The sequence below is a fragment of the Sminthopsis crassicaudata genome, chromosome 2 (assembly GCF_048593235.1).
Source record: "Sminthopsis crassicaudata isolate SCR6 chromosome 2, ASM4859323v1, whole genome shotgun sequence".
Taxonomy (NCBI): domain Eukaryota; kingdom Metazoa; phylum Chordata; class Mammalia; order Dasyuromorphia; family Dasyuridae; genus Sminthopsis; species Sminthopsis crassicaudata.
The window spans coordinates 489,504,306-489,530,697 of NC_133618.1; the positions used below are offsets into that span (position 1 = coordinate 489,504,306).

The following is a 26,392-nucleotide window of genomic DNA, read 5'->3' on the forward strand; positions in this document are numbered from 1 at the left end:
ACCAATCTAGACTCTTACAGGAGGTTGGACAAGTGACTCTATATGCCTTAATAAGCCACTATCAAATTCTAAGTTCTCAGAAGCCAGAAATTGATATTTCATAATACACTTTGTCTTTTAGTAGTTATAATATTTGCTTAATTATGTATAATATTTAGTTGATTTTGATGGATGATAGGATAAATGACAGGAAACATATGTTCATGTAGCTCCCCAGTTTCTCCCAAAGGATAAGTTTGAGATTTGGAGCAAGTACAAAACCAAGAATGAGATAAGAATCCCCCTAAAAGCAGTGAGAAGGTCCTGAAGCCAGCTTCCAGTGGAGGAGATATTCATAAATGTTGGATAGTCTATATGCTTTGCAAGCAGCTGATATAGACCAGTCTTTTATCTACAAATAAGTTTTATCTAAGTTATTCACAACAAAAGCCAAAGATTATAAACTTTCTAATTTTGAACATTTCATGCAGATAAAAAGATTATCTCTTAGTGTTGTATCTCACACATCTACAGGAAATATCTCTTTGTATCTGACCAAAATCTGTACTGCTTTAGTTTTTTGGGTTTTTTTTTTTTTTGTTTGTTTGTTTTTCGTACAGACTCTGGCCATGATCCTTATGTAGGACAATTAATTAATTGCCTGTCTCAACCCCATGATCCCCATTTACATTTGATGCCAGAAGTTTGAGTCTGGTTGGCTCCAGTCTTTTTCTCCCTGTGGTCTCACATAACATTGGGGTATGGAAGAGGAAGAGGAAAGAGTAACATTGCAGTTAACTCTACTTTCAATTGGAGTCTATATTATAAGAAAATAGATGACCTGCTATTTATTCTTAGTGGTGAAGGGCAGACTCCAGAAAATCTTTTATTTAGAGTAGATGCAATGGGTTGGACTATTTAATATGACTTCTTTTTTATTATCACTTACCAAAATAATAAAGCTAGCATCTCTTTGAATTTGGCTAATTCAAAAGGGATTATTGCGAAGAAGAAGATCAGTAGACTTGAATTCCAAAAGTGGTTAAAAGAGGGAGCAAAAAATTATTGACTCATAATAACTCTTGTTGACTCATTATATCAGATTAATCAAAGTCACAATGATGGACTGTTCTTAAAAATGGTCACTGTTTCATTTAAGTATAATACATCTACTTTTCCTAAAGTTCTACTCCAGTGATGGCTCATAGCATGGAGTGGACCCTGACCTCTTGAAAGGAATGCCAACAGAGTATAAAAACTCTGGAAGCTCTTGCCAAAATGGAAAGACTTCAGGTTTAAGTCTGGTGATGCATTTTGTTGTCCAAAGACCAAAGGAAGCAGGTTAACTGCAAGGGGGTGATATTTGATCTGTATGGGTAAAAGCAATATTAATACCAGTGGATCCTTGAAGAATGATCATCTATACCAAAGTCAGAGGAAATGTTTCCAAATTGAAATACGGTAATAATGTGTCAATAAATGGATGCCTAATTTGTGGTTACAATCCATTTTTGCATGGAAACAGTTAATTTGTTTTAAAATTTTGAAGAGAACTAGATAAGCTAAACATGGCCAGTATCATCTGAATTAAATAATGAGTTTGCTTAATAAGATAATTTTTCACAAATAATGCAAACATAAATTTGAATTCAGACAAGAGGATTACAAAATCCAAATTAATAGGATCCAAAGTGAAGGAGGGTCATATATTAGGGTGATTAGTGTTTCATGATTATTTTTCCTGTGTTCACTGTAGCTTAGTGAAGTTAAAAAAAAAAAAAAAGCAACTTCATATAAAATGGAGGGATTATAATGGGAGGACTTTGAAAAGGTAAAAGCATTTTCTACATATATAAGTGTCATGTATCCCAAAAATCTTAGTGAAGTTTTAAGTTTTAATAGTAAATGTCAAGAAAAATAAATGTAGAACTCCTCATTTCTGGGTCTTTGAAGCTCATTGTGCATCTCTTTATCATTTATCTAAGGTCAAAACCATGGAGTGACTAAAATCAATGATAATAATAGGAAGGTGTTGCTAGTGAACAAATGTGACTAGTTTCACAATGAAGTTGAATAGGAATTGTTTCAGCAAAAAAAATAAGAAAAAAAGCTTAAAGTTTAAATGAACTTTTAAAACTTAAAACTGCACTAAGACTTTTGGAATACCCTGCATTATTGCCGTTATTTCAATAATTATGGTAGAAATTACTGATTCTCTTTTGAAAACCATATCATATCAAGTAAAAAACCAACTAGCTTTGCCTATTAAAACAATGTAATAATCTCCCAAGAAATGTTCTGCTGAAAATGACTCATTGCTGTTCTCTGTACCCAGTGAAGATCCAGAGGTTTGAATCTCCTGAAACTTTCTTTGAAAAAAGTTTCTTGCTATTTGGACACTTAATGCCTGAAGAAACGCTTCCCCCTTCTGTTTGCCCTGATACCATCTGAGTTCAAAGAACTAATGGCAAGACTTGGCCTGGGGTAGCCATGTTGGGATGTCTCCAACCCTAGGGCAAAACCAGTTAAATGGAAATTATTAAAATATCCCGGGGAAGCAGCTAATAAATAAGAAGTGACAGGCATTGCATATTAGGGGATTATTGCATGTGCTAGCTGCCCTGCAAGGCACATCCTGAAGTCCCAACGAGCCTAATGATTCCCCTGAAATTTGCTGTCTGGCATCTATTTGATACCAAAAGTAGCCTTCTCTGTTCTTGGAGGCATAGCAGAAAGAATAGTGTCCTGTTCTGAAATAGTTTCGATGTAAAACTGGCCATTTTTGTTGAAAGTCCAGCAAAGCCTTGATGTTAGTTATTCATGATTTCAGTTACCAACCTTAGGTAAGGGAAAGAGCTGCAGTTAACTTCTGGGACCTGAAACTAAAGAATTAAGCTTCCTTGACCTTGTCTTGGCAAAGTGGAGAAGGAGAGTGGTCATCATACTTCAGTCTTGCCTTTGTGTGGATGTATCCACCACCTGTGTACTTTTTTGTTCTTATTCTGGGAAGGAAGTACTACCTTGGGGGGAGCATGGAAGATAATTCTTAATCCAATGTTAATATGTTAATTGAATGCAGAAGTCACTATAGTGTAGTTATACCAGACAATTCCACCAACAAACCACCCAAGCTTCTGTGCAGTGCAAATTAATTGAGCAAAAGAAGTGACTTATATATAGTTGACACTTCTTTTCTTATTAGGATCATAAAGAACAGTTGGACAAAGATTGTTTCAGCAAAAAGAAAAAAGCATATGTTACTTATTGTGTTCAGTGAATGTTTTTATGAGAAAAGGGGATGCTGCGTCATTAATAACTCTGCCATGCCATACCAATTCTAGTAGGCCTGATAGATTAAACATGAACCCTCTCTCATTATTCAGGCAGCCGTAGAATATTGGCTGCCTCTCCTGCCTGATATGTATTCCATGCACAGTCAAGCTACTGAATTGACATCTTCTTTTAAAATTGTTTGGCTGTAATAAATATAAAACTTTCACCACTGATGTAAAGCATTGCTGGCTGGCATCATTTCCTACCCCCTTTTAATTATTCCTGACACTGTGGAGAAACATCTAATATAAATCTGTAATGTGCACTGATGACAAACTACACGGTTGGAGGACCATGTAATCTCTCCACAATTAATTAAAGTGCATGGAGTTGTTGTTTTTTTTTTTTTTCTTTTTTTTTTCCAGCAGCCAGATGCCACTGACTGGCTCAAATAACACTGCTGTCAACTGTAAAAAATTAAGATCCAAACCGTAAGAAAGGTACTTAGATAAAGAAACCAGATGCTGGGCTATTCTTGATACCATTGCATACAATCTTTGTATAAGCCACTATTGTTCAGCACCTGAAGTTCCACAGACTTAATTACTCACTTAACTTGGCAAGTCTGTCAGCAATTTATTTCCATAAGTATCAGTCAGTTTTGTAAATCCTTTATTAAAAAAAATCGAATGATGCCAATCAGCAAGGGAAGAAAGTGGAGCTTTTGAGGACCCATTGAGGAAGAGATGAGTTGGCCACTGTTTATGCTAGTAACGCATGCTTGTGTTTTATTGGCAGGCGTGTGTGGTCACTCAGAGAGGGGAAAATGTTCTGTTCTCCTGTCAGACTGATCTAACACCTGGAATTGATCAAAAGCAAATTAATTTTCATTTTCAATTAGGAATGCAATTAAATCTAAACGTGGTAAGGAAAATGGCCACAATGTTTACACACCATTAATGTGGTAGGAGGGGTTTTAGGAACACTAGGTGAAATGAAATACATGTCTCAATAGCTTTATATTTAATTCATTAACACATAAAGCCAACTTTCAGATCTTTACTTCTGCCAGAGATTTTCCATCATCTGCTGAGGGCCCTCCCCAGCCATGCACAGTATTTAGGCAAGTCTAGACTTGGGGCAATAGAGGGAAGTAGGAATATATTCTCTGAGACAACCTATCCTGCTATTATCCCAGAATTATTCTATATTATATTATATCTATCCCAGAAACTGGTCTTGACATTCTCTGACTTTCTGGTCCTAGGTATCAAAATATTACCTGATAAAATGATACCCCATTCCCCCATCTCAGACCCTCAATCCAAGATACTAAGCAACTATGAAAACAATCTGGCTCTTGAATGTGACTCGTCACTGGATCCCAGCTATTTTCACCTGACTTTTCTTTGCATCTAATTGCTGCTTTTTTGTGAAAGTAACTGAGTAGATGCTGCATGGCAGAGAAGATTCTTCATGGTAGTCTGGAGAACAGTGCGCCCTGTGTATTCATCACCAAGGGTGGTGGTTGTGTTTTAAGGAAAGCCAATGATTTGCCAGTTGTGACTACTACTAGTCCAGAGATGAGATCCACATATGTTAAATGACATAGGTTCCTTGTGGTGCCATTAAGGTTTGAATTTGTTTTTGTTTTTTGTTTTTTAAATTTTGTTTTGGGTTTTTTTTTGGAGGGTTAGAAATAAATGTGGTATTTGGGAATATAAAACACATAATTCCACTGCCTCACAAATCTCTTCCAGAGCAGCCACTTTTGCCTTGCCATTAGCCTTTTGAAGCACCCTGATGAGGACCTGATAACCATCTGTCTCAGAGATCAGCTTCCCTAGGAATAAAAATAGTGGGTGATAAATATTGTGTCTATATAAATAATAGTAAAGACGGCATTTTTAAAACAGCATACATCTTTCCTGGGATACTCACGTTTAGGAAAAAGAGAAGACTGGTTCTAGATCATAAAAAGAGAGCTTCTTATTATCCTCAAATCCCCAATCCTCCAGTTCATATTTTACTTTATACCACTTTTCCTATTCCAATGTACAGGTTTACATTTCCTCCCTGCATGGTATCCATGCTTTTAAAGAAGATTTTATTACTCTTACTACAGTGGAATTTCTCTTCTTACTAGACAGTTGGCATGAACACAGACTGAAACCACAATGGAGTTGTGAACATACCCAGATCAGGTTTTTCCCCCCCTCTTTAAACTTCCTACTTTATTTTCCTAGCAAATACACTTAAGTGACAAAATTCTGAACTTTCTGATTTAATGTTAGTAAAGATAGGGGAAAAAATAGTCAACATAAAATATGGGGAACTTTAGAAATGCATTAAAAAGCTCATTTTATGTGGAAATTTCCAATACAATACATACCCTTAAAAGCAGTTATCCTTTAGTAGATAGACATCCTTAAGTCTATGATTGCATACGAGTTGTAGGATTTCTTTTTTTCCTTCCTAAAAGATAATTATTGCCAATATTGTTCACATAAAAGTTTTCTCATTTTGTGTTCTGAAAAGTCTTCCCTCCAGATTTCTCAGTTGCTAATTGATGTGTACAAAGTAAAATGAAATTGATGACATCAGACTAACCTGTTGACTGCCATGAATGAATCTCATAGAACTGGAAAAAAATGAACCTTCCCCATATCCCTGTGTGTTTGAGAAATTTTGATAGCTCTGTGTTTTCATTCTTTTTGGTAAATTGTAACTCTTCTCTCATCTTGTAAGCTTCTTATGCATATCTGCATAAATTCTCTATTGAGGACTACTCAGTACACAGGAGGTTCTCCTCCCTTTCTTCATCAGATGCTAAGTATCAAGGGGAAATTATATCCAAAGAGCATTCATAAGGCTATGGACCAACAATTGAACAGCTGGACAACCATTATAATGCATTGCTATGTAAAGTATCTTGAGGCAAGGAATTGATGAGAGAGTGGAAATCCTATTTATGACACTTATATGGTCTTGGGCTAGTAATTTAATTTTCCTGGGCTTCTTTTTCATCAAATAGAAAACAAGAGTGTTGAATTAGATGCCCTCTGAGAGGTCTTCTCCAGTTCTGGATCTGTGATCTATGAGGAGCATGGTGGTGGCCAAAATAGTTACTTTAACAGAATAGGATAGATTGGTTAATTTAGGCCAGAATACTGAGAGCTGTTCTCCAGAGAATTACTCTTGTGTCTTTAAATGCAGATGACCAGGACTCAGGTTTTATGTCTCTACCAGAAGACACTTATAATAACCCCATAGGTCTTGATGTTTTTCCACTCTTCCTCTTTTCACTCTACTCAGTTGTGGGCCATTTCCTGGATTATTGGAAAGACTTCGCTTTGGGGTACAACTCACACCATCTCTAAGCTTACAAACAGCCCTTGCTTTGATGTGTCTCATTATTAAATCACACCATACATACAGTATTTCATTTTATTTAATACAAATCATTTTTATTTATTTAAAAGGCATACACTGTCGTCTTGTAAGCTCTTGGCTAAGAAACAAAGGAATTCTCTTTTAAGAGGTGTTTTACGTTTTATGACTACTGAGAGAACATGTAGTCCTTTAATAGGTGGCGTATGTGTAAGCAAGTTCTCCATCTCCCCTGCATTTTAGATTTTCAAATGATTAAAAGTGCTAGAGTGGAGCCATTTGATAACATCTCAAAAACTTGAGTGAGCAGCTAGGAAAATGCAGAATTTAAGATGCCAAAAGTAAGCACTCACTCAACTTGTAGGGAACAGGAGCTTTACTGAGATCATATTATTCTCACTGATAATACCATCCCTCCTTGAATGTGGGTGAGGGGGTGTGCAAGACAGATCATTCTCATCCCATACCCTATGGTTATGAGCATGTAATATGTTCTTCATTGAGCCAGTCAATTGACAGAGACGCCAGCACATTTATGGCTGAGTCTACTGGAAATGAGACTTGCATTCTTGCCAGGATTGGATTCTTTTCTGCGTCCACCACTATCACACATCTTCTTGGATTTTTTTGGGGGGGGTTAAACCCTGACTTTTAAAACAATAATATCAAACAACTCTGGGGAAAAAAAGTTAAATATTTCCATATGAAGAGCTGATTAAATTTGTATGGTTTTCTTTTCTGTAAAAATTGATATGTGATGAAACGCAGTGCAGCTGGATGGCTTGTTTTGGCTGATACTCCCAAGTTCTCTGATCTCTGTACCCAGCCATAAAAGAGTCAGAGTACCGTGATCCTCATTGCTGTGACCCAGGTTCTGAAATCTGTTCCCAGGGCATCTGGCTTGCAGAAGGCAGGGGCACTAAACAACAAGCCAGTGGTCGCCTGGTTTAGTTCTTTCCTCCCTAGAGACAGCCTGCTAAAGGTTCTTATCCTCCTGAATATCACCATTCCTCTTCACTGAACCTTCTGTGAGCCAACATGGTTGACTGATGGGTGATGAAGTGCTACAGCTGAGCCTGTAGGAAAACAAAAGAGTGAGTGGTAGTCCTTGACGCCAGACACAACCCAGTTTTGCCTTAGTTTATCATTTCATTCAAGTTGTGAGGAATCACTAGCCTCCTTTTTACCTCCATTTTCCTCCCTTATAAAATAGAGATAATAATAAAGATACCTACCTACTCCTTTGTTGATATGGAGGTCAGGAATTTGTATGATCCTGATTTTTCTAATACACTGATGTTTATGCTTTCCTTCTGTCACCATCAATAATTTAAAAATAATACAGAATTTTTGTTTGAGATGAAATAGTCTCAACCTTTACTCTGAAAGTATATAGTTCCTTTACAATGTTCTAAATGGAAGACAAAAAAAAAAAAAAATTCTAGTTCCAATAGGCAGAAATTGCTTTTGACCTATGTAGAACAGCTTCATAACTGGCTTACTATGTGACTTTGTTCTGACTTCCTATCTATAAAATGGGTTGAATAGCTTCTGTAATCTTGTTTTTCCCCCTTATTGCCCTCTTTCTCCCCAGTAGTACCCTGAACTAACACATAACAATCTTTTCAGTTATAGGCTATTTAGTTCTTACTCCTAATATCCAGAGTTACCATCCTCCTTTGGTTCAGCCTGAAATCCATTGGATGGATGGTCTTCGCTTTGAGTCAGAAACCCTGCTTGCCTGTCCTGTGTCGAGTTCAGGGAGTAGTTGGTCAAGTCCTTTCTTGAGTGAGGTTAGTTATGAGAGGAATTCATAGGTGCATTCATTCGGGGCTCCTTCTGTGCTGGAGAAAGATTTCTTCCAGGCTCTGGAGAAGTGAAATATGTTACTGATCCATTGTGGTAACTACTCTTATTGAACTGAATGTTTACCATAGTTCTCCCTCCTCTGGTTCAACTCCAAGAACCCAGTTTAAAAACAAAGAATTTATACACTGAGGAATTTTCTAATTAAAATTTTAAGTATACCAAATAAACAAGGTCTCTTTTGAAATGTAAATTTTTCATTTGTGCAGGCAACTTAAATCGCTGCCATGTGCCTTGAGACATTTTCTCCTTCATACAAAGCAACTCGATCCTCACTCGTCTTCCGAGCCCTGACGTCTGCTCAGCCCAGATCCCTCGTGTACTTAGATCCTGTGGTGGGTTTTTCCTTGAACACTTTCTGCAGTTTAGTTATTTGTTGTAATTATCAAGTTCATTTTTCTCTAATAGATGTGATTAAGTATATTTAGCACTGTGTAATGAGTTTTCTGCCTGGTTGCATCCCGGCTAATAAGGAATTCCTCAGAGTCTTCTCTGACAGCTGCTGTGAATCCCAGGTTTGTGCTGCCACAAGAGACCCTTTCTATGAATTGCTAGCATTAGAGAAATTAACTCTGTTACACTAACCATAAAATTCGGGCTGAAATTTGATTACTAATAGATCTCACATCAACTTGAAGTGCCAGAAATACGGTGATGTCAGTGATGAGGAAGGTGAGTGTCTATGAACTGTGAGTATTTACATTTTCATCGGTGCACATATGCAGATGTTTCCGACCATACTCCAAATTTGTTTACAGAACAGGAACAAGAATACACTTATGAGGCTTCTGCCAAGCTGATGAGTCTGTAGTTATTCTATTTGGTGGCTATCAGGCTGCAGCAAGTCCTTACAGCTGCCATGCTGGTGGTAAATCCTCATTATGTTATTAACATCTCTGTTTCCCTCCCTAGTACGAGATACTAAATTACTGAGCAGCATTTTGGGCTTCTCAGCTATCCACTGTGGTCCTGGGTGGCCCAGGTTTGGAAAGCTAAAGTGCTGGGGGACAATTAGCAATTGGTGACTTGCTGCTGTGATATATAGTTGCTTAGCAACAGTCACTGTATGGAGTCTCACTAAGGGACATACAAAAAGAAGCCAGAAGATGAAATAAGCATCATTTTGACATGACTGACTTGGTAATAAAAAGATAGGTTAAGTAAGAAATGTGGTAGGAGATTTTTTTAAAGTCATGGAAATGTCCAGGTGAAAAATTAGGGTCAAAGGGGAAAAAAAGGAGATATCCCAGTTTCTCTCTTATCAAAGCAGAATAAGAGCAGAATTCAGGTGACCATCCTAAATGATATGAGCCTTCTTTCTTCCATCCCTGGGCATTTCCTATGGTTTTAGTAAAAGCAAAATTTGGCAGATACTATGTACCAAATGGGCAGCTTGGAAAATTCGTGGAAAGTAAGAGATAAATAATCAACTTTTTATTCTGACTTATCAAGAAATAACTAACTATTCCAAGCAGTTCAGACCAGTAATAATAACTCGGTAGTACTTGGTGGCCCATTTCCTGATTTCTATTGAGCAAATCCTCCTTATGTGCTATTATTGCTTAGGTGCTGAATTTCATTTTCAGACTCTTTGATTTGATGAAATGGCTTATAAAGCCTTAGCAGATACCTAAACCAATAGCAGAATACTCATTTTCTTATAAAGACTCCGAAACCAGCTGAACTAGGATTCTCTCTGTAGATTTGAGTATCACCATGAACTACATGAATTAGTGAAGTGTTTTAGCCTTCAGAAAGCCAGGTAAGTAAAAGGAAGTGGAAAAAAAAAAAAAGTTAAAGACCTTGATCCAGATATGCTCACTTTGTTAAAGGTTGCCTTATCTATAGTAACAAGCTATGTCTGGGGGTCTGGAAAGGTCTAGGGGCTCATTACTGCTAGTGAAGGCTGTTTCGCAATTAGTGTTGAAATGTGGAGATAAAGATGGGATATATAGGAATTAAAAACAGATAACATAAACACTAACAAAGTCTTAATCCCTTTAACTGTGTGTTTTGCATGTTTACCTCTGATCAGAATTCTTAATAACACAGAGTATGTGCAATTCAATAAATATTCCCCAAGAAAGAGACAGATTCTTTGATTTACAAAAGCTTCATTTAAACCCACTCTTTCTGTTTTACTTTTTCTTAAACTTTGTTTTTTAAGTAAAATAGTAATTGTGTTAAATTAGCATGTGTGAGAGTTTGGAGGCTTGCCTTTTTTTGTTATATCATTTATTGGAACAACCAACCCACCACCATACAGGTTTTAAGGAAACGAGTGAATTTAGTTGTCAAAAAACCCACTTTCTCTTTCTGGCTCAACTCATGAGGTTTTTTTCAAACAGAAGGATGAAGGTGCTAAATATGACATTAATATTGGGAAACTGTGAAGTTCATCCCCTTCTGGCCTTGAGGTCCTCAGCCTGTGAAGTGATGCTGATAGCCACTTCTTTTATAGGATTCCAAATCTTCAGTGCCTGGGAAGTGTCTTCAGATTTACTTATCAGTGTCAACTGAAGCCAGATTAATAGGTAATTACATAATTGGAAATATATAGATATAGATAAAACAGTTCAAGTAATGACAGGATCTAACTAATGAAATATTCTATTTCAATGACCTTTCTTCCTTTGCTATGTTTCCTGTTGTCAGAGTTTCCGGCTTCAGTATGATATAGCCTAGTAGTAGTAGTAGTAGTAGTAGTAGTAGTAGTAGTAGTAGTAGTAGTAATAGTAGAAGTAACTAGTCTGTTACAAGCTTTCTTTGATTCTTATTTTCCTATCTATGAGATTGAATAAAATGCATTTTTTCCCTAACAACTCATATAAAACTGATAGGGGAAAATGAAGTAAACATAATGCCTTCCTGAAATTTGCTTCCTGCTAAAGAATAGCCTTAGACAGAAACCTCTGGCAGTAATGGATAGTATATGTAAATGATTGGACAGTACTTAACTAATTGTTTCCCTGTATGAGAAGAGAGAACTCTAACGTAAATGGAGAGAGGGTAAAAGAAAAAACAACAGCCCTTCTTTTGCTCAGTTATCACACTGCTATACCTAGGTTTACCTAGGCCTGCAGCCGTGAGTGGAGTTATAGTCCAAAAGGAAAAGAAATGGAACTAGTTACAACAGAGTCATGACAGATCTCTCATCTGGCTGCCATGTTTGCAGACATCTTCAAGGAGGAAGAAAATCAATGCCCATGTAAAGCGAGCATATTCGTTTTCTTTTTCCATAACCTGTGTTATAACAGGATAGACTGCTGCCACTGTTCTGATCCATTCATAACCTGATTTGAATGGTGAAAAAGAGAAAAGCAAGGTGAGACACAGAAGATTTCTTGGCTCCCCCTCACCCTAACAGGACACATATAGAGTATGCACAAAGGAAGACTAGGATGGCAAGGGAATTGTTTCTTTTTTCTCCCTTTTATTACAATCCTCCCATATGTGATGTTACTGCCTTTGTGTATGTATGGGGATGTTGTTGTTGTTTTAAATAGAAGAACTTGTGAAATGAGACTGTATAAAAGATGGACTTGTTTTGTGTATGGAATATTGCCTGTCCTTCAGATCTATGTGTCTCGCTTATGGAATGAACCAAAGAAGGGGAGATAAACTAATATTTTGTATAAGCTCAGCCAGACAATACAGATGATAAAGATGTTTCATCTTCTTATGCATGCAGGAAATATGAAAAATCGTAGTTTACACATATTTGCTCAATTCAAGTATAAAATTGGGCCCCTAGATTGCCCTGGGCCACGGTGGTTGTGTTAAAGAAGCACGATTTACCTTGCAGCCGAGTGAAAAATGATCAGAATATTAGACTCATCTAGCCCACATTAAGGAGCCATTGCATTTCCCGACAATTTTATGCTATCTCAATATGAAAACAGAGCAATTTCAACTCATATCAGGTTATGATCGGCAATTACAGTTGCATAATTCACCTAGTCATCTTTTTGCAGGGCCTTTATTTTCCCTCTTGGTGACATTCCTGAGAAAGTGCCTGATAAAAATGTCATATATCATCCCAGCTTTAGAGCTCGTGAGGGGGTGATCTGCTGTGCCTTGCTGAGCCCATATTCATCACTGGATTTTTGACTTGGAGGGGTCACGGCACTCATAATTTCCTTTTTGATATTGTCCTCACTAGATATGACAAGAGGCTATAAAAGCTCGGTTGTATGCAGTGGTTAAGAGCCATTCCAGTGGGGCTCGTCACGAGCAATAACAGTGCATTACTGTGGCTTGTGCTGTAGTTGGCCGTTTGGAAGATAATTAGATTTGATGTCAACATTTCTTTATCACCTGCATCCTTTTGTGCATCTGCGTGTCAAGTTGTTATTTCCGGATTTATTAGCACCCTCAGAGCTACTATCTATCTGTCAGCCTGTGTGCTGTTTGTGTTGACAGTTGTAAAGTTAATTACTAGTACTAATGAGCATCGGGCTTTTGGTGGACATGGCATTTTGGACATTTAAAACTATAATTAGATTTTTTTTTCCTTGTGTAGAGGCTCAGTATAATAAATAAATAAATAAATAACCCTTTTCCCATTCCATTTTGACATATTCTCTGTGCAGTCATCTTATCTTTTATTCAAAGCCTCCAAAAACTCAGTTCTGTTTATTTTTAAACTAGACTTCCCTTCCATTGCAAACTCCATGAATAATTTCTTTTGTTCCCTACCCCTCTTTTCACTTAACAATGTGGCCATCTCATAAAGAGAATGAAAGACAGTATTGGTGAAGTGGTCTGCAAATTCACTTGGGTTAATTTCTGGCCTCTTCTCCATCCCATGAATTGACTCCAAACGCACCGCCTTTTTTACTTTCAGCTCTTTAGATAGTCCAGTAGATACAACTAAATGATGCAGACTATAAAAGGAGAAGTGCTAAAATAAAAAGGGAAAATGAATGACTCTCAAAGTAGATCTTCACTAGACACAACTATCCCTTCAGTAAAAACTAGCCGAATCCCCAGGTGCAAGTTCTAGATCATAGAAAACAGTCGCCTCCAAAGTCAGATGGGTTCATTTGTATTTGTACTCTGACTGATGGAAGAATGCTGGTTTTAGTGTAATGGCAATTATCTGTGGCATGTACTTTATGGAAGTATTTTGTTTGTTCTATTGCTGTAGCTAAGTACCACTCCCTTGCTGGTATTCATATTTACTTTCTATTTATCATTATCTGCCATTTTGCTAAATAACTATCCTTCCCAGACATAAATCATCTATAAAAATACTCTGGCTCAGAGAAAATTTCACCCTGGCACTGCAATGATGAGATAACCATTTTCATCTCTTGTTGAAGCATTGAGATTTATTGGCTTTCGATGGACAGCAGAGCGGGCATCACTCTCCCTGAAACCCACTCCCACTTGCATTTATTCTCATTGCATTTACTGATGCACAATGGAGCTCTCTGAGTCCCTGGAGGGTCCATTCCCAGTCTGGGTGGGGTGGGAAACGTCAGTGTTATTACTTTATATTAGATAAGGGAAAGACACACAAAGAAACATGTGGTGATTCCGATGATTTTTTATTTCCGTTTAGCAGTGATGACAGAATGTCATAGTGAAATGACTTCAAAAGTCATTTTTCCCCACTGCCCTGGTTCTGCAGCCTTGTCCCTTGAGGGCACTTCCATTGTACAGTGTTATTAATTCTGCTAACTTTCAGACTTCATTGCTGACAACAGGCCTCTTGGCTTTCGCAGCCTATTACATTAAATTTCCCATCAAACCATGTCAGCCTCTGAGGTCACAGATTCCAAGAGAAGCTTTAGATATTTTGCCATCTGACTTCACGGGCAGGTGTTTTCTAAATTGCTTTTAGGTTTGTTTTTCCAGTGTCAGAAATCAGATTGAACCTATTTAAAAAAACCTCAGACAGTGAGTGCTCATCAGGATAGGAACAAAGCCATGCTCAGGGGAGTGGGTGAATGTGTGCAAGTGGACATGTGGCCACACACCCATATTATGAGTGGTTGACTTTTCAAAGAGAAAACAAAAAACCTTGCAAGTTTACTGCATCATCTCACCTTAACTGGAAAGTTAGGTAATTCATTAGCTCTCATTTTCTAGTACTTATTGAAGCCCCAAGGTCCATGGTGAATACTGAGATTCTTCAGGCTGTATCCAAGATTGATTTTAGGAGGATCATCTTTAGATAACCATTTTTGTGTACTAGTGAAGTGATATAGACATGGTTGAGGTAATAATCATTCATCCTCATAGAGTCCTCCTCCAACAAGTTCCTGATGATGAGATAGTATTAAGAATTTCCATTTAAGTTTTTGGATTGCTATTATAGGATTTAAAAAAAAAATACATACCCAAATAGTTTCACTCTCCTCCGGCCACATAAGATAGTCACAACTAGTTCATCTCCTTCACAATTATATTTTTAGGGAGTTCATGGAAGAAAAAGAACAGTTGAATGTGAAACAATGAAAAATTATAACATGATGATATCTTTAAATGATTGGCTTATAAAAATGATTGTATATATTACTCTGTCAATACAAAGTGCTCTCAATTTTTTATTGTTAGTGATAATAATAATATTTCTTGCCCTGTGATTATATGATAGCATTCCAATGAAAGTATACCTTTCCCATCCAGATCCCCAGACTGAAGTAGTTTAGGAACCACTAGCACCACCTTGACCCCGTGGGTGTAGGGGAAGAACTCCCAGCATCACATTTCCTCCCTGATATGGTACCTAAACGCACCAAAGCTTCCTAATAATAATAACAGGGGACAGGAGCTAGGCTGACTACCTCAGTGGAAACCCTTGAGTTCAATCCAGCCCTATCCCCTTTTTCCTTTTAATTTTTCAGGCCGATAGGAAGCTGCTTTCATCTGAACCGATCGTTAGCTATCCATACCTGCAGGAGGGAATGCTGGGCCTGGATAGGGCTGGAGCAAGATGAGTGAGCAAAGACAGGGTCCCCGTGTCTCCACCTGCGAGCAGCCACAAGGAGAGAGAATCATTTGTGGCACTCTGGGGACAATTTTGTCACCCTGACAGTAATGCTGTTATGCGCTGGCTTGACACACAGGATGAATCCATAAAGACAGATAAGTAACTGTGAAAGTGGCTGGGGATCAGCCAGAGTGCTACCACTCACCTGCAGTGACAAATAGATAGTCATGAAGGATTGGAAATGCTGCCCAACACAGAGATCTGTCAGTGCAAAGACGGAATGCAGTCCTGGTGACACAGAAGAAGAGAGTCACAACATACACCCCCAGACACTTACACACTCCAGAACACATACAAATGCCCCCGGGCAGGAGTGTGAGGAGGTTAATTCCAGAGCTTTTCTTTGAGAAAGGCTTCCTGACAGCAGTTTGTGCTTGGAGGTGGGTGGGGTGAGGAGGGGCTTCCTGCAGTTTTTCTGTTTCTTGGTAGTGGTGGTGGTAATTGGGGTACCTTGCAGTAGTGTGCTTTAAGTGGGAAACCCTGATGATGGACTTAGCTTCCCTTTTTTTTTTTTTTTTTTTTTTTTTTTTTGCTGGAATTTGTTCATACCAATAGAGGTCCCCATCTGCAAATCAAAAGAATACAAGTTATGATAGTTAGCAAAATATTACTGCTGAGTCCCTGGTGCAAAGGGCAGGCAGAAGTGGAAAGCCCTGTATTTATCTTTTGTACTGGAAAGGTTTATTTTTGCTGGTGGGGAAATCTTTTCTCTTCAATGAAAGAAATCATGAGGGCTTGGAGTTTTAGCAGCCCAAGGACCCGGCTAGAACTGCTGCTTCCCCTGGGTGCCCAGTACTTGAATGGCATCAGGATCTTCCAATCAGGGAAGCCACTCTTATTGTTGTCCTCCATCTGCTTTCTCCTTTTTAATTCTCCTTGGAGTCATGAATGTCCGACTACACCCTATAATCTTCCAGAAAAGTTAGGAAATAGATTTGAGATGAAAAATAAACAACAATGATGAGAAGGAACTCACTGGCTTACTACTGCAGGGCATCTGGGCAGAAGCCTGACAATTTTGTAGAATAGCTTAGTGTTTACTTCTGTTCTGTGGAAAAGAATAGTTCCTTGGCTTTAGAAAAAGCATTAAAAAAAAACCCAAAACACTTTTTTGGGGAGAGGAGAGTATGTCCAAAGGTTGGACAGATTGAGTCTTGAGCTGTTTGCAGTTTGCCAAGGGGCATATATGAGGTGGAGTGTGGGGAGAAAATTGGACTTAAGAATTGATCACTCAGAGCATCTATCAAGGTTTATTAGAGTAACTGGAGCCCACTGTTCCAGTATAGAAGGAAGTTCATGTAAGGGTCCTTGATCTCTATTAAAAAAAAAAAAAAAAGCTGTTATTAAAGCTATTTAAAATGATTCAGAATTTCAGAATCACCAATTGCAGCAATGGTTTGCCTTTCCCTTTAGGCAGTCCCCTTTCCTGACTCCTAGCTCCTTACCTGTTTCATTCACATTTAGCCCTCGGGCTTCCTTTATCCAAGGGAGAAGCCTCCTCTGCCTCTCCTGTATTCCTCTAGCCTACTTTGGTCCAAGGAGGAACATAGCCATCTGTGAGCTCAGGTTTCTCTGTTTCTGCCTGTGTGTTTAAAGGAAGCTTCTTGAGTGCTCCCTGTTTAAACATTTATTCTCTACTCTCCCAGCAAGCCTTTCCAACTAAGTATCTCCTTAGAACCCCTGGGGGCTATTTGCTGCCCTCAAGCTTCTTTATTTTATAATTGACTGAGGGTGTTTTCAAGCATCTCAGTTGTGATGAAAACATTTAAAAAGCCCCATGGAATCTGCTTCTCTGGTTGACATATTTTGACCCTACAATTCTAACCATGATTTAAATTCTGAATTTCCAGAAGCTTTATTAAAGATGTCAATTTGTGCACTAGAATGTAAATGTTTCTGTGAACTTTGACTCTGAAAGGAAACTCTATTTAAAAAAAAAAAAAAGAAAAAAAACTCTATTAAAAAAAAAATGTTCCTGATAAATATGTTCCTCATTCTGGGTTAATACTTTCAGGCTGAATGCTTAAATGGGAAAGGGCTGGGTCAGTGCCTGACCCCACTTGCTCCCTCAATCTGGGATCCAGCATTATTTTACAACCTGCGGCATTAGTATTTTATTTTGCCAAGATCTCTTTTGTAATAAGATATAAATCTCCTAGTGTACACCTGATTAAATAGGGCTGCACATGAATAAAAAGGGCAAGCCATGTGCTATGAAAGGGTTACAAGTGAGCACTTTTGATAACTGAGCTCTAGAGAGGAGAAGGGAAGGTCTGGGACTATTTTGATTAACTAGGAGACTGAGGTCCACTGTTTCTTCTCAGGACCTTGGGTGGAGCTGGCTATAAAAAAACCAGATGGGTGGCCTCTGCCCTCCTCACATATTCATTTCCACCTTTGTGGAAGGGATTTTCCGGGATTCCTGAAATACATGCATATTCAAGTGGGGGTAAAAAAACAAACAAACAAACAAAAAAACTGGTGATGATCCTGAAAGAAAATTAAGTATCATCAGCCAGGGGTTCTTAAACTGAGATCTCTGACCTTTTAATTTCTTCCTCCTTCCCTTCTTTCCTTTCCTCCTCCCTCCCTCCCTCCCTTCCTTCCTTCCTTTCTCCCTTCCTTCCTCCCTTTCTCCCTTCCTTCCTTCCTTCCTTCCTTCCTTCCTTCCTTCCTTCCTTCCTTCCTTCCTTCCTTCCTTCCTTCCTTTCTTCCTTCCTTCCTTCCTTCCTTCCTTCCTTCCTTCCTTCCTTCCTTCCTTCCTTCCTTCCTTCCTTCCTTCCTTTCTTCCTTCCTTCCTTCCTTCCTTCCTTTCTTCCTTCCTTCCTTCCTTCCTTCCTTCCTTCCTTCCTTCCTTCCTTCCTTCCTTCCTTTCTTCCTTCCTTCCTTCCTTCCTTCCTTTCTTCCTTCCTTCCTTCCTTCCTTCCTTCCTTCCTTCCTTCCTTCCTTCCTTCCTTCCTTCCTTCCTTTCTTCCTTCCTTCCTTCCTTCCTTCCTTTCTTCCTTCCTTCCTTCCTTCCTTCCTTCCTTCCTTCCTTCCTTCCTTCCTTCCTTCCTTTCTTCCTTCCTTCCTTCCTTCCTTCCTTTCTTCCTTCCTTCCTTCCTTCCTTCCTTCCTTCCTTCCTTCCTTCCTTCCTTCCTTCCTTCCTTCCTTCCTTCCTTCCTTCCCTCCTTCCTTCCTTCCTTCCCTCCTTCCCTCCTTCCTTCCTTCCTTCCCTCCTTCCCTCCTTCCCTCCTTCCTTCCCTCCTTCCCTCCCTCCTTCCCTCCTTCCTTCCTTCCTTCCTTCCTTCCTTCCTTCCTTCCTTCCTTCCTTCCTTCCTTCCTTCCTTCCTTCCTTCCTTCCTTCCTTCCTTCCTTTCTTTCCTCTATACTTTCCTTCCCCACCTTCCTTCCTCCCTCCTTCCCCACCCTCTTTCCTCCTTCCTTTTCTACCTTCCTCCTTCCTTCCTTCTTTCTTTATAATATTTTTAAAATTATATTTCATTGGTTTTCTATGTAATCTTGTGAATTTTGTTTTATGTATTTAAAAACAATATTCAGAGCAGGACTCCACAGGCTTCACCAGATTAGCAAAAAGGGCCAAGAAACAAAAATTATGTTACTTCCTGAACAATTCAACTCTCTCCTTTCACAGATAGAGACTCAAGTTCTGAGAAGTTTGAGGCATTAGTGATGGAAGTAGGTAAGGAACAATTCAATTCAGTAAACATTTACCTACTATGTGCCAGTTCACTTGTGAGGACCATGTTATCACCCTGGATACCTTAGAATCAGCCGGAGTTAGGATAAGCAAAAGTCCTTGGTCTTTATTCTTTGTCTTTAGGAATAGAAGTGAAGGGAATGGACACAGCATCTCTATGACCTTTTTCTTCCTGGCCTACTGATAAAAGTGATCCTGACTTGTCTTACTCTACCCCCTAATCCTTCCCACAATTCTCTGTATACACCAAATGATTGAACCAGCACAAAATAGTGGAAGGGCCATTTTCCAAGTATATGCTAATAGAGTATTGTCCAATCGGTAATTAGCCTTAAGTGCTCAATTGTCCAACTTCAGTGCATCAACTCAGAGTTTCTGCCCTTTACATTTACCTACTATGTGCCAGGCACTGGGCTAAATGTTGAGGATGCAAATAAGAAAAAGAAAGCCAGTCCTTTCCCTCAAGGAGCTTACAATGCAATGGGGAAGACCATAGACAAAAAAAGCTAGAAACTGAAGCTGAGGGGAGTGATATTGATGGCGCGAATCCAGAGTTTAGCTGATGACAAATGAACATCATCTAGGTCTCTGAGCTCTCTTTAAATGGAGGCTTTGGGAGGAATCAGAGCGGGAGAAAAGGGAAAGAATGATTCTTGATGATTGCTTATTTGGTGTGGTTGGGACCATCATTACTACCTCCTTGTCTAATAAGCTACCTCAAAATTGATTAATAAAAGTATAATTTGCCAGAGATGGGCAGCTAGGTAGTGCAGAACAACAGGCCTAGAGTCAAGAAGAATCATCTTTCCTGTGTTCAAATCTGTCCTCAGACACTTATTAGCTGTGTGTCCCTGAGCAAGTCATTTAACCCTGTTTGCTTCAGTTTCTTTATTTGTAAAATGAACTGGAGAAGGAAATGGCAAATTACTTCGATATCTTTGCCAAGAAAACCCTAGTCACAAAAATTCAGATATGACTGAAATGATTGAATAGCATCTGAGATGCCTTGTGGACAAATGTGAAGGGTCCTGGCACACTCTTCCATCTCCAAGAGATAGAGAGAGAGTACTTGAGTGAACTTTGGGTGCATCCACGGGCCATTGACTCTTTCCATTTTCATCAGGTGGAAATAGCCAGAGAGTAGCCAGGCACTTATTTTCACTGCACTATGGTGAGAAACAGCCGGTGATCTGAAGATCCTGGAGACTGCCCAAGTGGATGGCCCAGCCTGCTTTGTGGCGATGTCGCTTTTTTATGTATTGCCCAAACTTCAGCCTCCAGAGACTCTACATATTCCTCCTACTTGTATGACCTTGCATAAGTTTTGCCCAGCTGGAACTCTTGGCCAAACCACCTTTGGGGGAAAATGAGAGGTGTGTGGTGATTATGGGATAGTGCCCAACAGCTGGCATATACTTACATCATTAGCAAAGCTGCAACGGAGATAAGTGGACATCTCCCTAACCCAGATATGTGATTGTCTCAGGGATGGAGAAGTCTTTACTGGCTCTGAGTGGGGTAAGATGAGTGCCTGGTGTAATACACATTCTAAGCGCCTAGATGTTCTTTGTTGGTGGTGATAAGAATGGTTAAAGATGAGGTTTTTTTAACTTCTAGTTTTAACTTCTAGAATTTCAGGAAGCCTTTGAACTTGGAATGGGGAAAAAATGACATCTTTATTTCACTGATTGGTTAATAATCTTCATATTTAAAAATATGATGGATTACATTTTAATTTTAAAATATCCTGAAAAGATGTTCATAAACATTATCAGATTTCCAAAGGGGACCATGACACAAAAACACTTAAGAACCTCTAGCTTAAAGGTTGACAGCCTAAGCTACTTGTTTCTAATATGTTTTAGGAATTTCCAAGAACATAAACAAAAACTCATAGACTAACACAATCATAGGTGTAGAGTTGGAAAAAACATAAAGTCTTCTAATCCTTTGAAGATGAAGTTATATCATACAGAAAACTATGATCCACAAACAGAATTGTGATATATAACCCAAGATTTGAATCCAAACCCTCAATCTTTCCTCATACTCTTATCTATTAATTTTTTTTATTAAAACACAAGCAAAAACCATCCGATGTGAACAGGTTGAATATCACATCTGTGTATAACTAATGATTTGTAATGTCTGAGATGGAAAAGATCTCTGCTGTCTTTCAGTCTAATCCTCCTCTTCTTAAACATGAAGAAACTGAGGCATGTAGAGTGAAGTGATCTCCCACAGTCACATAGATAGGGGAGCTGGAGATAGATCCCAGTCCCTTGACAGCTGGTTCCTGCTCTTTACATTGCATCCCACATCTGCTCCTATGTGAATCTAAAGGACAGCCCAAACCCTGTAAGTTCTCTGAGGACAGGAGCAATGTCATGTTGTTTTGTCTAACCTGCAATTAATTGTTGCACAGAGAATAACTATTCTATAAATGTTTGTGGGATTAAATTGAGGAATCACTGAGAGTCTGCAGATGTGTCTCTATTAATAGGGATACTGAATGAAGAAGAAAGTCATTGTTGTGGGCCAGTATAGACAGGGAGAGGTTAGAAATAGCATCCTTCTACAGAGCCTTTGAATGATGGAGGAGAGCAACTGAATATCATCGTGGGCTGCATTTGCAAAGGTCAAGCTTTAATTACATGCACAGTTAAATGGAAATACTATGTAGAGGTCGTAGTCATATTTCTTTTGCTTTCATTAATGTTATTGCTCTGCTACTTTCTCTCTGAGTTTCTAATTGAAAGTTCCTTTAGTATATTATGATAGTATTTATTTTTAATTGTTTTTTTTCCCCTTATGGAAGGGTTTTTTTTTTTTTTAAGAGTGGGTTGTATTTAAAAAAAAATTTACATGGACATTTCATACTAATTTATTTTAACCTCCCCCCCCCCAACTTTCATTCTCTTATCTACTAATTCTTTTGATTAAAACACAAGCAAAAACCATCCAACTTGAACAGGTTGAATACCACATCTGTGCAGAAGATAGCTATACACTTATTTATGACTCAAAGAAATGGAGCCTAAATCAAGCTAGCTATTGCTGTAGAGTGGATAAGCGGCCATTATGAATTATCCTTAATTATAGTGATTTCCTAAACTAATAAACCTGCTAAATCTTTATTGCAAAGGTTAGTTTACGCAGTGCATATAAAATCCGCATGTGCTCCGCATCAGCCACCAGCTGTCTGACAGTGTGTTGCTATTGCAGTGAGTGTTCACATAAATTTTATGTTGGTTATATTAACAGTCAGTCCATATCACTACCCACAGATGCCAGTAGACATAAAAATTGCTCTCTAGTGAGCCTAAATATCCCTAGAAGCTAGTTGTGTCTAATGTTCCATGTAGTATTTGTACGTGAAAGCACCAGATTGAAGAGTTATTTACAGATGAATATTTCAATCCAGTTAGTTCATATTGGCCTACTTAGCCTTCTTTGCTGGTTTATTTGTATGCTAAATAATTCACCAAAGGTTCTTGTTTACTTTCAATAGTAGTTTCTATGAAATGCAAACAAGGGAGCCAACTTTAGGTGTTCAAAAGGTTAAACAGCTCTGTGTTTAAATGCGGGTCAGAACTGCAAAAGCAGTCTTGCAGATGCGCTGTCACTCAGTTTTACACATTTTGCCTTCTCCCTTTCAGCTGCCCCCCCCTTCAGCTATAACTGGGACTTGCTGCTTTAATAAGAATTTTTGGCAAGACCAGAATATATTTTTCCAAATTTATCTTTCCCATACACGGCTATGTGCTGTCTTTAGCTTTCACAATTAGCTGCACCGCACCGTCCTGGCAGCCCCGATCATGTTTCAGGCTTTAGAGATGCTGCCCCACAATCCTTTGGACTGAAAGCTATTCTAGCTCCTTCCTCCTTAAATATACTTGTCCTTTCCCCCTTCCACACTTCCTGTCGTTTCTGGTTTTCCCAAACTTGTGATTTGGATAGTGATTGGGATTTTTTTCCGCCATTGAAACATAGGATTTTTTGGAAAGCCCAGTCCAGTCGCTACTACAAAGGAAAAGGAGCAGGAACCAGGTTATTTTAATGAATCCCCAGGGATTATACTCTCACCCAGAAGTGGGAGCAGAGCCTATTTTTCTGAGAGTTGACAGGCACATGGATATATTGTTCAAGAAGTTGGCTACTCACCGTTGCCCAGTTTATATGTGAAAATACCCAGGTGCACCCACGTTTTGCACCTGGGTGCCATCGAAAACATTTGCCCCTAAAGGAATTAGAAAATAGCCTCTTTCTTTTTCAACCTCAATCTGCCAGGATCATAAGAGAGTTCAATAGCAGTGCTAACTTTTTATTTAATAATATTGATTTTATCATTTTTACTACTTACAATGGGGATTGGTCGGCTGATACTTATTTGACCTCCCTTTGTGCACAGCCATAGAGTGCTTCGTTATAGCTATTGACAGATCTCTCTTTTCCCACTTCTCCACCAGCAGCCCATTTTACCAAATAATATTGAGATGCAGTAACCATTCCCTGTTATTGATTTCAGATTGTATTCATCACACCCTTCCCAGGACCAGTCAAGCAGCCACAACAGCATCCCCAGCAGTACTGTAAACTCTTGATTGCTTCAGGCAAAAGTATCATTTCCACCTTCAGAAAAGGAATATCAGCCATTTATATTTCCTTAAAAATTGCCCAGAATAATGGATGCCTTTTTGATCTAGATTTTTCAGCATATGTAATTAAACTGATCTCCTTGACTTAATGGTGGGTTTCTAGTGTAATTTTTTTTTAAAGCATGTTCAAAGATACTTGTACAAATGGCCTCAGAACTTGCCATAGAAACTTTGATTAGCTTTTAAGCTTCAGGGACTTCAGGTTTTGCACCCCCCCCCCACCCTGGTCCTCACAGACTCTGTTTTTAATTCAGCCATGGCCAGGCCCACAGACCTCTCCCCTGAAAAGTTCTACATTTTGCCACTGTAGAATTAGTTACCATGATAAGTTATTTTTAAGACATCTGGTGATTTTGTGGCCAGTGACTTTCAGAATAGTCTGTGAGACTTTCTAGACCTCAGTTTCCTTCTGCAGTGATGCATTGGACAAGGTCTCTTCCAAACCCAGTTCCTATGATTACAGCCATCCCAATCAGAGGGATTTTGGCCAGTCTCCAACACACTATATATGTGGTTCAAGAAGTCCTACAGTGAAGGAAGTGAGAATACTAAATTTAGGGGAAATAACCAGATTTTCACAAAGGTCCCAAAAGAAAACATTTCATCATACATTGAATTAGAAGTCAGGAGAACTCACGTTGTTTTCTAGTTTAAAAAACAGTAAAGATAGCGGAGGCACATGGAGAGTTTAATGGGTAAGCTTAGAGGAGAAAAATGTGGTCTGTAAAAATGAATGAATAACTGCTGGTTTCCCATGCTAGAGCTTTTGGTAGGGCTGAATACAGTTTCCTCAAGTGAGCTATAGTCTGTGGCCCACCAAACCCCATAATCTTCTAGCATAATGCTAGAGCCACCCAAAGTGGAATGGGCTGCCTTTGAAGGTAGTTGATTCCTTCTCTCTAGTGAAGGCCAAGTGGTGAACTTGTAAAGGGGCTTTCTTTCCCATACTAGTAGGGCTACACAACCCCCGAGGTTTCTTCCAAGAAACACTGGGATTCTGGAGCCTTTGATTCCTACCCATCCCCACCATGGAAACTCCAACAAGGATCCTTTGAGAACACCGACATGGCCAAAGGTTTTGAGCTGCAGTCATCCAAAGCATACAGCTCCAAGGGTCAGAATAGTTTGTGATTCTGTGGCTGAGGCCGCATTCTTCGCTGCAGGCGGCCATCTTCCGGGCAGAAAGACAGTGCACAAAATGCAGCTAAATTAGAAAGACTACCCAGTTACCAGAACTGGCTTAATGAGAGACAGTGAACATTTTGCAGGCTACTGAACTTCTGAAATATGACAATCCGAGCAAATGAAATCATGGTATCTTTCATTGTAGTTTAATTGGACTCAAACCTAGCAATAGGAGCTGTTGAAAGCTCTGTTCAAGGGAGATGGACAAGAATCCTGCAACAGCTAATCCACCCCCGCACACACATCTGAGCAACTGCCCAAGCTCTGCCTGATGATGCCATGCTGCTCTCAGGACCGGCTCTCATCGGTTGAGAGAGAAGGAGCCGCTGTGAATAAAGAAGAGATTACGAGGCAGGCCAGATTCCAGCATTATGAATGGCATACCTGTCACCCCCAGTTATGCACTGCCTCACGGCAGCTTGTACAGGCCAATTTATTAAAGAGCAGAGAGAAGTGAAACAAACTTAGCCCCTTCTCTGTCTGCCGGAGAGTGTCAAGACATCATTGTCAGGGAGCCCTGTTAACAGAAGAGCAGGATGAGCCGAGCATAAACACTAACAAGGGAAGAACTAAGCACCCCCCTCCACCTCTGTTGAATGAAGTTAAATGGGGATCTCAGCTGAATAACCCCAAAAGCAGAAAATGGTGATAGCTGTCGGGTGACCAGGGTGCCTGTCAGACAACAGTGCAGAGGCCGGAAGCAGTGACAGAAAAGTCAACATTAAAGAGAGATGTGGGGATGGAGGAGGAACTATTTCTTTAAGAAATGCATCACCCCAGGGTGCACAAATCTGTAGGTAGAAGGCACTTTAAAGTACTGAGAAGCACATCTCATTCTCCTTTCTTTGTTTCTGTTCCACTTGAGAAGTTCTCTGAGTTGGAATTGCTTGCTTTTTTCTATCCCTCCCTCTTCTGTTAGTATCTTAGATGCCAGCTAACAGTCAGTCTTGTCCGCTTGGGCCCATGTTTACCGGTATTATGATGCTTTAGTTTTAGCTGGTAATACTGGGGAGATGTACAAATTGGGTACACACATGTAACAGGCCATCTTAGCCATTGATTTTTGAAGGTTCATTAGATAAATGCTGACATCACAGATTGATGTCTCTTTAAACCAGTACCTAGTGCAAGACCGTCAGGGGAATCAAAAATATTGACTTAACATGTTTGTGCAGAAGGCCCACTGGAGAATTCCCTTGCATTAATGGGATCCATCAATTTAGGTGTTCTTTAATTATTCTAATTCTGCACTTCACAGTTGGAAAAGGGACTTGTCATCTGAACAGTTTGTACTGGGGGGATGGGGTAGAATGCTGCCCCTACTTTGGGAAATGAAGACTA

At 39.2% G+C, this 26,392-nt stretch overlaps 1 protein-coding gene across 7 annotated transcripts in view; it reads left to right on the forward strand.

Annotated features, from left to right (window-relative positions):
• The window catches only part of FTO (FTO alpha-ketoglutarate dependent dioxygenase), a 458,508-nt gene that overhangs the window by 398,572 nt on the left and 33,544 nt on the right, over positions 1-26,392 (forward strand). The window contains exon 10 of one of the 7 annotated variants that reach the window (XR_012486834.1): positions 8,718-8,798. The exons of 5 other annotated variants lie outside the window; for them this stretch is intronic. Coding sequence is in view for 1 of the 2 variants with exons in the window: in XM_074293418.1 (XP_074149519.1) it covers positions 8,718-8,802 (85 nt within the window). In the remaining variant the exon portion in view is untranslated. Of the gene's footprint in view, positions 1-8,717; positions 8,836-26,392 lie in introns of those variants that run through there. One more of the 7 variants, XM_074293418.1, reaches the window with a different exon arrangement.